The sequence below is a fragment of the Rhinatrema bivittatum genome, chromosome 2 (genome assembly GCF_901001135.1).
Source record: "Rhinatrema bivittatum chromosome 2, aRhiBiv1.1, whole genome shotgun sequence".
Lineage (NCBI taxonomy): Eukaryota > Metazoa > Chordata > Amphibia > Gymnophiona > Rhinatrematidae > Rhinatrema > Rhinatrema bivittatum.
In genome coordinates this window covers 545,568,901-545,584,516 of record NC_042616.1, presented here as the reverse complement: position 1 = coordinate 545,584,516, position 15,616 = coordinate 545,568,901, and the positions used below count along the sequence as shown (strand labels likewise).

Genomic DNA, 15,616 nt, shown 5'->3' with positions numbered 1-15,616 from the left:
TACGCCTCTGACAAATCTAGGGATGTAAAACTCCCCTGACTGTACTGCCATTATCACTGAGCGTAAAATTTCCATGTGGAACGAGTCACCTGCAAACAACTGTCGACTCCCTTGAGAACTAGGATGGAGCGAAAGGAACCCTCCCTTCTTGGGTACAACAAAATAAATGGAATATCGACTGCATTTTCTTGTGACATGGGCACTGGGACTACTGCCTGCAGGCTGAGGAGTCTTCACAACGTATGCTCCACTACCAACTTCTTCTGCGGATAGCTGCAGGGAAACACCATGAAAACACCCTGAGGAACACTGAGAAACTCCAGAGCATAGCCATCTCTTATCGCCTCCAGAACCCACTTGTCTGACAGGATCTTGACCCACCTCCGATAAAAAAGAGAAGTGTCCCCCTATATTCTGTTCCCTAAGGTGGGTAAGCACAGCTTTATTGAGAAGCTCGGGGGGGGGGGGGGCACCACCACTCAAGCCTGCACCCCCTTCTGGGATGAAAGGACAGAGACCTATCAAACGTCGAGCCCTCTGAGAAGCCACTCCTCTGTGGGGGTTGAAAGCATTTTAAACCCCTAGCACAACCTCTCGTGCCGAAGGAGTGCGGTGCCTGCTTCTTATCCTCTGGTAACAGAGGAATTTGGGACACACCTCACTTATTGGCCATTTTTTCCAGGTCACTCCCAAACAACAGTGATCCTCTAAAGGGCAATTTCGTAAGATTATACTTTGAAATTGTATCGGCCGACCAATTCCTAAGCCATAACTGACACCTGGCCACTATTACAAGCCACCCCTCTGGCAGAAATGTGGACCCAGTCGCAGCCCACATCTGCCAAAAAGGCAACTGCCAGTTCCATCACTGCCCTGGGATTCACACCAGATTCACTGACTTCCTGAGAGAGAAGTAAACATGAGTGAGACACCAGGGAGCAAAAAGAGGCCATCTGCAAATTCATTGCCATCACCTCAAAGGCCTGCTTAAGGATAGCCTCAATTCTTCTATCTTGTGCTTCCTTCAATATCTCACCCCCTTCTACAGGGATAGTGATCCGCTTGGTGATGGCATACTCAAACTCATCCACTTTCAGAAAGCGCAACTGCTCTCTCGCAGCTGGATTCAAGGGATACAGCCCTTCCAAGGCTCATCCCCCTTTAAAGTTAGCTGCTGGGGCACCCCATTCAAGATCAATCAGTTCTTGAATAGCCTCCATAATGGGGAAGAAACATGATGCTTTACGCAAAGAAATTAAAATGGGATTTTTCTTTGGCTCAGACACTGAATCAGCACCTGGCACCCTCAGTATCTTCAACATCTGGGAAATCAGAGCCGGCAACTCATCTCTATGAAAGAAACGCAACATTTTTCTATACGGCTCCAATCCCAGAGGAATTTCCCCATCTTCCAGGGAATAAGGATCGGCGTCATCATCCTTGCCATCTGGGTCCTATCAGCATGACCCACAGCAGGTCTACACGTATGCACGCTTACCCACAGCACCATGAGTGTGGGAATCTGCAGCCTGCAATCCTGAGCTGTTAGGATTGGCTGGGATTGCCGACTGCCTGAAGAAAGAACTGCAGCCCTTGAAAATATTCCACCCAAGAAAAAGCAGAGGGATCCATACCAAAACCAGGGGCATCGGACCTGCACACATTGAACTACCTTGCCCCGCTGACCAACTAGATAGAAGAGCTCCAAAACCAAGCAAAACCTCTGGCAGTTCTCCCCCTCCTTTTCCATTCCCGCATCATGCTGGGAAGGACCGGGTTTAGCAAAATCAGTCAGAGACCATTCTCTCTCAGCCTCCAAGCAGTGCTGACAAGTTAGAGGGGACACCAGGCTGTGATGCCCAAAGGCACAAAAACAGGGGCGGAAATTTGGTTAGGAGGGCATCCTGAACGGGTCGGTGGAAGGATGTTGGTAAGTTACACTGAGAACAAGTTGTGTAGAACAGACTGGCCAAAGATGGAATCTTGCCTGCCAGCTTTATCTAAGCAATAATGTGCTGCGAATGTATGGAGAGAACTCCAGGTAGCAGCCTTACAAATATCAGCAAGCGGTACCGAACGTAGGTGCGCTACTGATGTCGCCATGGCCCTGACAGAGTGTGCTTTTACACGGTCTTGTAGCGGAATGCCTGCATGCTGGTAGCAAAAAGAAATGCAGCCCACTAACCAGGAGCAGAGGGTCTGCTTTCTCACAGGATTTCCCAATTTGATGGAATCGAAATACACAAACAATTGAGTGGATTTCCTGTGGGTCGATGTGCGGTCTAGATAGAAGGCTAGAGTACATTTGCAGTGCAAAGAATGCAGAGCCAGTTCTCCTGGGTTTGCATGGGGCCTGGGAAAAAAGGTAGGTAGAATAATAGATTGGTTAATATGAAATTCCGACACTACCTTCGGCAAAACTTTAGGGTGAGGGCAGAGCACTACCCTGTCATGCAGAATTTTAGTATAAGGCGGATAGGTAACTAATGCCTGTAATTCACTAACTCTGCGAGCGGATGTGATAGCGAGAAGGAAAACTACTTTCCACGTGAGATAACTGAGATCACAGGAGTGGAGAGACTCAAACGGAGTTTTCATGAGCCGTCCCAGAACTACGTTAAAGGTCCCAATTAGGGGCCGGAGGGCGCAGTGGAGGTTTTAAGTGGTGCAAGCCTCTCAAAGCGCGTTACTAAGGATTGTGTGGAAATAAGAACATCCCCTATGCCTTTATGAAACACGGCTACCGCACTGATATGCATCCTGATGGAGGACGTTTTGAGGCCTGCCTCCGACAGATGCCAGAGATAGTGCAGAAACTTCACTATGGAACAAGTGAAGGGGGTCTAAGGACAGAGGTGCACCATACTGTAAACCTCTTCCATTTAGAGCGGTAAGACCTTCTTGCGGAAGGCTTTCGTGAAGCTACCAGGACTCGAGACACCGACTCTGAAAGGTTAAGAGGTTGAAGTATTAACCTTTCAACATCCAGGCAGTCAGAGATAGGGCCTGGAGGTTGGGGTGGTGGAGGCATCCATTCTGAGTTATCAGAAGCAGATCCTTCCCCAGAGGAACGTGGCAGTGTACTGATAAGCTTGGAGGACTGGAAACCACAGCTGGCATGGCCAGTGATGGGCTATCAGAATCATGATGCCCTTGTCCTTCTGTAACTTCACAAGAGTCTTCAATATTAGTGGAATTGGAGGGTATGCATAGAGAAAACCACTGGCCCACGAAAGGGTGAAAGAGTTTCTTGGTTGTGAGTGGTGGCTGCGAGTTATAGAGCAGAAGTTTTCTACTTTGCGATTGTGGACTGATGCAAAGAGGTCTATGTGAGGGTAGCCCCAATGTTGGAATATTGTGTCTGCTACTGTGGAGTTGAGAGACCACTCGTGCGAAAGAAACTTGCAGCTCAACTTGTCCGCCAATACACTGTCCACGCCTGGCAAGTAGGTGGCTGTGAGGCACATCAAATGGGAAAGGGCCCATGTCCATATCTGTGCAGTTTCCTGACACAGGAGGTAGGAGCCCATTCCCCCTTGCTTGTTGATGTACCACATCGCCATCTGATTGTCTGTTTGAATCAGAATGGCCTTATTTGAAAGGCAATCCTGAAAGGCTCTGAGGGCATATCTGATTGCCCTAAGCTCTAGGAAATTTATCTGGTGTTTGGCTTCCTCTGGAGACCAGATTCCCCGAGTCTGCAGGTCGTCGACATGAGCACCGCAGCCTAGGTTGGAGGCGTCTGTCATCAAGGTAATTTGAGGTTCCATAGCCTGAAATGGAAGGCCTTGAAGTAAATTGGGAGTGATAGTTTGAGCTGTGTGGTAACGTGAACAATGCTGGACATTAGTTGACAAGCCTGAACTCATTGGGATTTTAAGGTCCATTGCATAACTCTCATGGCTAGGCGGGCCATCGGAGTGACATGCACCGCAGACGCCATGTGACCCAGCAGTATGAGGAAGTAACGAGCAGTTGAGGATACTCGAGTCTGTAACTGATGTTCCAGAGAGACTAGGGTGAAAACCCGATCCTGAGGGAGGAAGGCTTTTGCCTGTACTGTGTTTAGGCCGGCCCCTATAAAGGATAGGGTTTGAGATTGAACTATCTTGGATTTGGGAAAGTTGATTAGAAACCCTAGGGAGATCAGGGTGTGAAGAGTGAGACGCAAGGACGCCAATGTGGCTGGTTGAGTCGGAGCCCTTATCAACCAATCGTCGAAATAAGGGTAGACATGGACACCCTGACTCCTGAGAAAGGCGGCGACTACTACGAGGCACTTGGTGAATACTCATGGAGCAGACACTAGGCAGAATGGTAGGACATGATACTGAAAGTGACTAGGGCTGACCAAAAATCGCAGGAATTTGCAATGAGATGGAATAATCGTGATGTGTGTGTGTATGCGTTCTGGAGATCTAGAGAGCATAGCCAATCTCCTTCTTGGCTTATAAGCCGGCCTCTTAGAATCTCGCCTGAATATCCTTTTAGAGGCAGATGAGAAATCAGCAGGCACTGAAGAAAGTTGACGCAGCGTTTCATAGTGGTCTTTTAGCTGCGCCACTGTCTCCTGGATCTTGTCTCCAAAGAGATTATCACCAGTGCAGGGCAGGTCAGCCAACTTGTCCTGTACCTCTGGTCTGAGGTCTGAAGATTTCAACCAGGCCCACCTTCGTGCACTAATCCACGCTGTGGACACCCTAGAGGGAGTGTTAAATATGTCTTACACAGCACGGACCTCATGCTTGCTTGCATCCAGGCTTTTCTGAGCCAGAGCATTCAGGTCATCCTGGAACTAAGACTCAGAGAAATCCTGGATCTTCTTAAAAAGGTTTCTGTTATAGTGAGTCATGTATAACTGGTAAGAAGCAATGTGAGATATAAGCATTGAGCCATGGTAGACTCGTCTGCCAAAAGCATCCAGGAACTTTTGCTCTTTCCCTGGAGGTATGGAGGAATGAGGTTTGGAATGCTGTGCCTTTTTTCTGGGCTGATTCCACAACTACTGAGTGATGATCCAGTTGTGATCTCTGAAACCCAGGAGCTGACTGTACGAGATAGGTAGCATCTGTCTTATGGTTGACAGGCGGAACCGAACCTGGGTGTTCCCAGTTTCTCTTTAGAAGATCAGTTAAGATTTCATGAATAGGAATAGGCAATTTCCTTAGGGGCATTAAGGAACTTGAGAACTTCCAGCATCTTGTGCCTTGAATCCTCTTCGGTCTGAAGCTGAAAAGGAATTGTCTCTGACATTTCTTTAATGAAGTTAATAAAAGAGAGATTTTCTGGAGGAGAACGCCTTCTTTCTTCCAGGGGAGAGGGCTGTGAATGCAGATCATTGTATCCTGGGACAAATCATCAGTCCAAGGATCATACGGTTGATCACCAGCTCCCTGAGGATCTTCTGAGGGAAGAAATGGCATTATTCCCGAAGGCCTAGGTCTGGGCATAGATGGAATCGGGAGAAGCACCGAAGGTATCGATGGAGGCACCGAAGGCACCGGTGACATCGATGGATGAGACGGTGGCAGGATTCCAGACGGTGGTATGGGTATCTGTGTTTCTTCACCATCCGACGACAAAGGTATTGGCGTCGAAGGAAGAGGGCATACCGGTGCCCTTGGTTCCAGCGGAGAAAGGGCACTGATCAACACATCCAGTTTACCCAGTTGCAGTGCAAGCGCACCAGGAATCGTATCTGTGACCGGTTCAGGCACCGGTACCGGCGTCGATGGAGGCTGGAATCCCTGCAGTGCTTTTCAGATGGCCTCTTGGATCATTCGATCCAATTCCTCATGGAGACCTGGGGCGAGTAACCCCGGCTCCGGAGTAGGAGGCAATAGAGGCATAGCCAGAGGGTCCAACGGTAAAAGTGGAGTCACGGCTCCCTGCACAGATGAAGGTGGGGGAACGCCTCGTGACCCAGTAACAGAGTAGGATGGGGCCTTCTCTGGACGGGATTCTTTGTTGGTGGCTCTGCCGATGCTGAGGGCTTGCCTGGATCAGCGGATTGAGCCGTCCGATGCCGGTGTCAACGCTTTTCACGATGTTCTCCTCGGTCCTTCTCCTGAGGCAATGAGGAAGATGTCAACACCTTCGGAGTAGTTGATGCCGGTCAGGCAGCACCAGTGTCCCGCTGCTAGCGAGAAGTTGATGGCACCAGCTCAGACGAAGTCGAAGCATCAATAGTCGGGGGTTTTGAATGAAAAAGAACCTCCAATTTTTCTAAACAGGCTTTTCGGCCCTTCGGCATCAATTGGGCACATTTGGTGCAAGTCAGGGAATCATGGCCGGACCCCAAGCACAATACACAAACTCTGTGCAGGTCTGCGATGGACACTGTCAGAGGACAATCGGGGCACCAATGAAAACCCGACACCATGGCTTCGACAAAAAATTTAGCCGCGGTGCGGTCGATGGCCAGTAGGCCCCAACGGGAAAACTCGACGGGAATCGGCCACAAGAGGGGTTAAATCTTACCTTCTGACCGCAGAGCACCGATATTGATAGGGGGACCCCTATGGGGTAGAAATTTTTGAAAAATTTTAAAGAAGTTCCGTGAGGAAAATTCCTGTCAGGAAACTCTAGAGAGCTCTTTAACTCGCATGGCTACTGCTGCTCAGAAAAAAAAGAGACTGCTGGATGCAGGGTCAGTGCATTGCTGGGCATGCCCAATAGGTGCCAAACAAAGTTCTAGAAACTTTGACAAAAGTGTTCCGTGACTGGGCTCCACCCTGTGATGTCATCCACATGTGAGGACTTCCATCCTGCTTGTCCTGAGAGAATCTGTGTGTTACAAAAGTAAGAGAAAAAAGAAACCAATCTGGTTCTCAAAGGAGGTAGCTGAAAATAAGGCAAAAAAAAAGCATTCAGGAAGTATAAAGGTTCCCAAATAGAGGAACACAGGGAAGAATACTTGGTGAAACTGAGGGAGACGAAGAAAGACATCAAAAGGTCAAGCGGAAAAAAGGATGGCCAAAGTAGTAAAGTAAGGTGACAAAACTTTTTCAAATATATCACAGAAAGAAGGAAGACTCAAAGTGGTATAGTGAAACTGAAAGGTGACTAGAGCAATGTGTAGCGAGAGACAAAAAAATAGCAGAAATATTAAACATACTTCAATTCGGTGTTCACTAAAAAAGACCTTGGGGAAGGACTGTTGCTAGTTGAAAATAACAAAGATGGGAGTGGAGTACACAACTATGTTTACAGAAGAGAATGTATGAGAAAAGAATGTAAGGGAAGAGCTAGGAAAACAGAAAGTGGACAAGGCCATGGATCCGGATGAAGTACATCCCAGGATACTAATGAAGCTCAGAGATGTGCTGCTGGGTTCATTGAAATACCTGTTCAATAGATCCCTGGAAATGGGAGTGGTGCTGCAAGACTGGAGAAGGGCGGTTATGGTCCCGCTTCATAAGAGTGGTAGCAGAGAGGAGGCTGGAAAAGATAGGTCAGTTAGCCTTACTTCAGTGGTGGGAAAATTAATGAAGACTCTGCTGAAGGAAAGGATAGTGAACTATCTACAATTCAGTGGGTTGTTGGACCCGAGGCAGCATGGATTCACCAGGGGAAGGTCCTGTCAGACAAATCTGATTGATTTTTAATTGAGTGACTAGAGAATTGGACCAAGGAAAAGTGGTCAATTTGATTTATTTGGATTTCAGCAAAGCGTTTGATATGGTCTTGCATAGGAGGCACATGAATAAAATGAGAAGCTTGAGAGTGGGCACCTAGGTGGTGGAGTGGATTACAAACTGGTTGACCAGCAGAAGACAGCATGTAATTGTAAATGGAACCTACTCTGAAGACAGAACGATGTTAAGTAGAGTGCCATGAAGATCGGTTTTGGGATCAGTTCAGCAGAGTCGCTTGCCTGTAATAGGTGTTCTCCTAGGACAGCAGGATGATCGTCTTCACATATGGGTGACATCAGATGGAGCCTGGCAAGGAACTTTGATCTCAAAGATTTCAGAACTTTCAGCATGCCCCACTGAGCATGTGTAGCTGCAGTCATCTCCCTGCCCCCTAGGCAGAGTCCTTCAATCTTTTTTTCCTCTGAGCTGTTGTCTCGCAGTGATGTTAGAGTGCCAGAAGGCTCAGTTTTGGGATCTGTTCAGTTCAACATCTTTGTGTGCGATGTTGCAGAAGGGATAAAAGGTAAAGTTACGTAAGAACATAAGATATGCCATACTGGGTCAGACCAAGGGTCCATCAAGCTTAGTATCCTGTGTCCAATAGTGACCAACCAAGTCACAAGTACCTGGCAAGTACTCAAGCATTAAATGAATAGATACCAAGCTACTAATTCTTATTGAATAATAGCAGTTTATGGACTTCTGCTCTAGGAACTTATCCAAACCTTTTTTAAACCCAGCTCCACTAACTGCCGTAACCACATCCTCTGGCAATGAATCCCAGAGTTTAATTATGCATTGAGTAAAAATGTTCTCTCAGATTTGTTTTAAATGAGCTACTTGCTAACTTATGGAGTGCCTCCTAGTCCTTGTATTATTCAATAGAGTAAATAACCGATTCATATTTACCCATTCAAGTCCTTTCATGATTTTGTAGACCTCTATCATATCCGCCCCCCCCCCCCCCCCCAAGTCGTATCTTCTCCAAGCTGAACATCGCCAACCTCTTTAGCCTTTCCTCATAGGGGAGCCGTTCCATCCCTTTTATCGTTCTTCTCTATACTTTCTCCAGAGCAACTATATATTTTTTTGAGATGTGGCAATCAGAACTGCACATAGTATTTAAGGTGCGGTCTCATTATGGATGGAGCGATACGGAGGAATTCTGACATCCACATTATAATCGCAATTCCCTAATAATTTCTAACATTGGTTGCTTTTTTGACCATCAAAGCACATTGAGCCGATAATTTCAATGTGTTATCCACTATGACACCTAGATCTCTTTCCTGGGTGGTAACTCCTAATTGAAATCTAACATTGTATAATCACAGCAAGGGTTATTTTTCCCTATATGCATCACCTTGCACTTGTCCACATTAAATTTCATCTGCCATTTGGAAGCCCAATCTTCCAGTCTCACAAGGTCCTCTTCAATTTATCACAATCCGATTGAGATTCAACTACTCTGCATAATTTTGTGTCATCTGCAAACTAAATCACCTCACTTGTCGTACCCCTTTCCAGATCATTTATAAATATATTAAAAAGCACCGGTCCAAGTACAGATCCCTAAGGCATTCCACTGTTTACTCTTTTCCACTGAGAAAATTGATCATTTAATCCTACTCTGTTTCCTGTCTTTTAACCAGTTTGCAATCCACAAAAGGACATCTCCTCCTATCCCATGACTTTTTAGTTTTCTTAGAAGCCTTTCTTGAGGGACTTTGTCAAACACCTTCTGAAAATCTAAATACCTTTGGTCCACATGTTTATTCAACCCTTCATAAAAATGTAGGACATTTGTGAGGCAAGACTTCCCTTGGGTAAATCCATGCCGGCTGTGTCCCATTAAACCATGTCTATCTAAATGTTCTGTGATTTTATTCTTTAATAGTTTCCAGTATTTTTCCCGGCACTGAAGACAAGCTCACCATTCTATAATTCTCTGGATCTGCCCTGGAGCCATTTTTAAATATCGGGGTTACATCAGCCACCCTTCAGTCTTCAGGTACAATGGACGATTTTCATGATAGGCTATAAGTTTTTACTAATGGGTCTGAAAATTCATTTTATTTCTTTCAGAACCCAGGAGTGGATACCATCTGGTCCAGGCAATTTACTACTCTTCAGTTTGTCAATCTGGCCTACTACATCTTCCAGGTTCACCATAATTTGGTTCAGTTCATATGAACCATCACTCTTGAAAACCATCTCTGGAATGAGTATCTCTAACATCCTCTTCGGTAAACACCAAAGCAAAGAATTTGTTTAATCTTTCTGCATTGGCCTTATCTTCCCTAAGTGCCCCTTTAAACCCTTGATCATCTAACAGACCAACAGACTCCCTCGCAGGCTTTCTGATACAAAGATCTGCAACAGAGTGGACACACCTAAAGGAGTAGGGAGAATGAAAAGTGATTTAAGAAAGCTTAAAGAGTAGTTGAAGATTTGGCAGCTGGGATTCAATGCCAAGAAGTTCAGCGTTATGCATCTGGGGGTGCAGTAATTCAAAAGAGCTGTATGTGATGGAAAATGAAAGACCAATATGCACGGACTGGGAAAGGGATCTTGGAGTAATAAGTGTCTGGTGATCGTATGGCTTTAGCTATTTCCTTGTCACATTACTTCACTGCCTTCAGAATGATGGGTTGCACAGAGAAGATTAACCACTAAGAAAAAGGTGGTGATAATGCCATTGTACAGGTCTTTGGTGGAGTACTGTGTTTAGTTCTGGAACCTGTATCTCAAAGAGGATATAGACAGCATGGAGACTATACAGAGAAGGGCGACCAAAATGGTGTAGGGTCTGTATCTGAAGATTTATGAGGAGAGACTAAAAGGATCTGAATAAGGATACCTTGGAAGAGAGGAGCTTCAGGGGAGATATGATACAGATCTTCAGATACCTGAAAAGTTTTAATAATGCACAAACATTCAATCTTTTCTGTTGGAAACTAAAGAAATAGGGGTCATGAAATTAAACACCAGGGAGGACAATTCAGAACCAACATCAGGAAATATTTCTTCATGGCAAGGGTGGTAGATGCCTGGAATGCCAGTCCGGAATAAATGGTGAGCACGAAAATAGTAAACGAATTCAAAAGGGCATGGGAAAAACAATGCAGAGTCCTAAAGGGTAGAGGTTGGAAATGAAAGGTGCAAGGTTAACGGATTACTATCCTTAACCAATTAGCCTTGATGCATTTCATGCAATTGCAACATTGCCCTTCACTTCCACGGCAGGAGCAAAAATGGGAATTGGATTCATATGACAGCCAATGCTGGGCCCTAACTTTTTCAATCTAGGGTACTGAAATGCAGACATTAGGGAAAAGGCACTGGAATGCTTCTATAGCTAAGTCCAAAAGCAAAGCATGCTCAAGAAGTACTGTTAAATTATCAAAAAGGCTGTTCCACCCCATAAAAATGTTGCCAGCAGTCATTTTATGTATTTGACAGTTACTTTGTTTTGACTGTAAATATTACTACCTTTAAAATAAAGCTTGATGGTAACTGGCAAGGAGTGGCTGTTAATATCCTTAACAGAAACATGGGGGTAACCTGCACGGAGCAACAGTTACTACCATAAGAAATTTGCTGGGCAGACTGGATGGATCATTTGGTCTTTTTCTGTTCATCCACTGGAGCAGGAGGAATTGCTGGAGAGCTACCATTCACTTCTGGGAACAGAATTGCATTTTAAATGGTGAAGACTGCTCTCCTCTTGGTAGAGGCTTTGCTAGAGTATTTCCAATGTTTTCAGATTCCTCATTTTCAGAAAAATCTTTTCTATCAGAGCTCAGAAAAACTGAACTTTTCCATATCTGATGACATCACCCCACTCCTTCTTGACCACAGAGAAAGATGTTTATGCTCCATTAAATACCAATTAAATTCTCTATTCATTGGTTTAAACATTTAACATTTCTGAGTTCATGCTCAGCATATTCTTATTTTTTCTTACTGAAGAAATAAGAATACTCATTAAAAAAATTTTTTACATCAATTTTACCTTTTTTGCAGAACAAGTTTCGAAAGGTACTACACATGAAGGTTTTCCTTCCGCTATGTATGTCAATGTGTACTTGGTAGCCATGCAGCCCATAGGCAGGGTCAACATCATCTAGATTTGGCTGATGAGGGGGCAAGGTGAAGAGGCTTAAAAAAAAAAAAAAAAAAAAAAAAGCATTAGGTCAAAGAAGATTCAGTGACACACAAGATCCATAAATATACTGTACTCGTCCAACAAGATGGGTTCAAACATAAAAAGCAGTAGAACAGGATTAGCCAATTCCAGTCCTCAAGAGCCACAAGCAGGTCAGATTTTCAAGATATCTAGAATGAATATACATAAAATATATTTGATTACAATGGAGGCTCTCGAGAACCAGAGTTGGCCACCCCTATAGCAGAAGGTAACAAATGAAGGGATAACTAGTATTAAGAAAAAAAAAGAAAAAAAAAAAAAGAATATAAATAGTTGTACCCCTTTCCAGGTATGCTTTTTACAGCTATTTATACATTATAACTTGGTAACAGGGTGTTACCTAGTAAATTTATATTTTCAGGTAAAAGTGAAGCTTTAAGAAAAAAAAATAAAAGCCAAACTTATCATCCAATATTGCATATAGACTTATTTCCTCTGCTATTAAAAGGAGAGTGTCAAAAGGAAAAGAAGAAAGATACATGACGCTGGAAATTGGGGTCAGTCATAACTGGGACTGATATTTAAAATCAAGGCCTCCCAGACTTTGAGCCACATATTTGCTTTCTCAAAACTCCATTTTCAGCTGAAATCATTAAGTTACTATTGGGCAGTATGGATTTCCCAGCGATAACGTATAATGTCTAACCACAGTATTTCTGAAAAGGAGCAAAACAGTAACGGGTCCTGCTATAGGTTTCCCTTTATTAAATAGCATGCCCTTTTTTTTTTGTCCAGTATTTCCTCTTATTTCTTCTAGCTCAAATGGGACCCAGTATTGGGATTCTGGGACTATGAGCCTTCACTGTCAACTATCTGGAAATGTGTACCTTATTTTAACAGACCTTCTCCTCTCACCGTTCCTAATTTGGTCATTGTAGCAATGGTTCTAAGACTGAGAACTTCCAGAGACCTGGATCATGGACTCTTAATCCAGCCACATGTTGCTCTTAATGAGGACCACGAGTCCCTCCCTCTCCAGGGCCAGTAAATGCGATCTCCACACTATCCACAGAACTCCAACCTGGGGTTCCGAATATCTAATTTGGATATCAAAACAGGGATCTTCTGCATGGCAATATGCAGTACAGCTACTGTGCCACCCCTCTGATGGCAGTATTAGCAAGGTCAAGGTCCGCATCAGCTAAGAAGATGTCTCCCGGTTCCATCATCATTCTGCCAGCTGAACCCGCTCCCTCAGCCTCCTAAGAGAGATGCAGGCTAGCCCGAGCAACCAGGGAGAAACAAGAAGCAATTTTCAAATTCATCACCATGGACTCAAAAGTCTATTTATTCTCCTATCTTGAGCATTCTTTAGAACTACCCCTCCTTCCACCAGAATGGTGATCTGTTTGGTAACAGAACATACCAGCGCATCCACCTTCGGGAAGCAGAATTGTTCCCTTGCTTTTGGATCCAAGGGGTACAGACTCGCTAAAGCATCCACCCCCCCCCCCACCCCCACTCTCTTTAAAGTTTGCCTCCAGGAGGGGAAAGAGACATGACTCTTTGCTTAGGGTTACCAATATGGGGTCCTTCTTTTGCATACCCATAAAGTTACCCCCAGCCACACCAAACGTCTTCAGAATCTGAGACAACAGACTTGGCAATGCATCTCTGTGAAAGAAATGGAACAGAGTTTTATGCGGTTCTAGATCCGAGAGAATTTCCCCCTCTTCCAGAGGGGAGAAACCCAAATCGCCAGAGTCATCTGATATATCCTCATTCACATCCTTCTGAACATTACCAGGGGCCACTTCACCACAGTGCTTGCATGCAGTGGCTGACAAGTAGGAACCCCGAGTAAGCGAACCCAATGTAGAAGGTATCTCAGACTCAACTGAGAGACTCTGCAGAAAAGTCATTAGCCCCTAGAAAAATTCTACCCAGGAAAAGGAGGAAGGGGCCACACCAGGCTCAGCAGGTCCAAATCGGATGCTGTCTGACAGATCAGCCCCCAAAGATATCTCTGTCCAAAATCAGTAATAGGAAAATCGCCTCGAGTATCCAGACAGAGCTGACACAGACTTGCAGAAATCCCTGGCTGTTTTGCCCTTATATGGCAAACAGCACAGATTCCAAGGTGTTTAGACTTTTGTCACTGGCGTCATACTTCCCTGCACTGAGCTGTATGCAGCTTCTTGTGTGCCCAAAAATAAGGTATACACATAAATATGCACTCACTAGAAGGCAGCAGAAGTACTTGCACTGGAAAACCTGGCGCATAACTACATGTATAAATATAGACATTGGTCTTATGTGCATAATTAGGCGCATGTGTACAGCAAGATGGTGCAGATGTAAGCACAAGAGAACAAAATGCCACCGTGGGCTACCACGCTGGTACAGAACCAAGCCTGAGAGCGGGGCCTACCCAGAGGCTGGTCAACCTGCCGAGCCCACGACACCTTCACACCTCACTAAACTCCCCAGAGAAGTGAAAGGGATGAAGGGGAGAGACGCTGGCAACCAACGCAGAGGGAAAAAGACCTAGCATGGAAAGGATTAGGGGAAATAAAACTTTCCTACTCTCTCTCCATTTTTTTTTTAAACTTTCCTTTATATCACCTCACGAGCACTTTTTTTTTTTAAACTATAAACAACCCCAGTAGGGTGATGCAATAACCTTTGATAAAGGTTATGAGTCTTTCACCTACAGAGTTGGCAGTTCCACTCAAATTTATATGGCATGGTTAACACGAGGTATTAGTTTACAAGGCAGCACTTAAAAGAAAGCAGGAGTATACGTGGAAATAAAAACAATCACCTCAGATGAAATGAGATTATTGGTTTATGCAGCATTGGCTCCCTGCATTCCAGCATTTCGCTGACCTGGGGTGGAGCAGGTGAGGGATTTGGGGTAAGGGATAGGGGTTGCAGGTGGGTGGGGAACCAATTGAATCCAGTTGGTAGGAGACAATCTGTGACTCTTAACGTAGCTACCCCCACAAATCCAGGGAAACTACAGGGCAATTACGTAAAGAAATTATTTCTTTAAAAGCTAGATGAGATTACCTTCTCTCAACACACTTGTCTTCAGGTCAGGAAAACGGCAATTATTTTAAATAAACTGCTAATTTAAAAAAACCCAAAAAACAAAAAAAAAACCATGTAGCCAGATAACTTTAAAACCTAACCAGTATGTTTGCCTCTAACCAAATACATTTTAAAGTTATCAGGCTGTATGTGGCCAGATAAATAGCCACTTAACTGGATATATTCAAAAGAGATCTGGTCAAGTAGCAGCATAATTGACACCACAAGAAAACATTTCTGGACCTATAGGCCTGATCCTCCAGCCCTCCCATCCAAGAAAAGAGTTACAGATAATTGAGGCCATAATGCCTAAACCCCACCCTGATTACAAAAAAGCATTTGGGGCTAATCCCCATAGAGGCTGAACCTCTCCTTTCTTCCCCATTTTGTCCAGAAAACAGATGATATATTCCTTCCCCCCTCATCCATCCAAAACCTCTAGCCCTTACACTAGACATCTTTCATCCCCAGATTAGCAAAACACTGAAATGCCTGGAGCAAGTAAGAAACTACCATTCCTGGCTAGGGTTCACGCTATCCAGGGGGGGGGGGGGGGGGGATTCTGGGAGTTCTGGAGTAAGGGATATATGTTACAGGTAGGTGTGGAGTGAAGGAGTACATTATCTGTTTTCAAGGAAGGGAGGGTCTACTGCAAAATTTAAAAAAACATTTGGGAGGGGGAGTGTTATGCACACATTATATGTAATTGTTTTCTTGGATGTGGGGATGGAGAATT

At 44.7% G+C, this 15,616-nt stretch overlaps 1 protein-coding gene across 6 annotated transcripts in view; it reads right to left on the bottom strand.

The window, feature by feature from the left end:
* The window catches only part of FBXO15 (F-box protein 15), a 229,876-nt gene that overhangs the window by 53,203 nt on the left and 161,057 nt on the right, over nucleotides 1–15,616 (bottom strand). For all 6 annotated transcript variants that reach the window (XM_029590885.1, XM_029590886.1, XM_029590883.1 and 3 more), the window contains one exon: nucleotides 11,653–11,798. In XM_029590885.1, coding sequence (XP_029446745.1) covers nucleotides 11,653–11,798 — 146 coding nt within the window. The remainder of the gene's footprint in view (nucleotides 1–11,652; nucleotides 11,799–15,616) is intronic.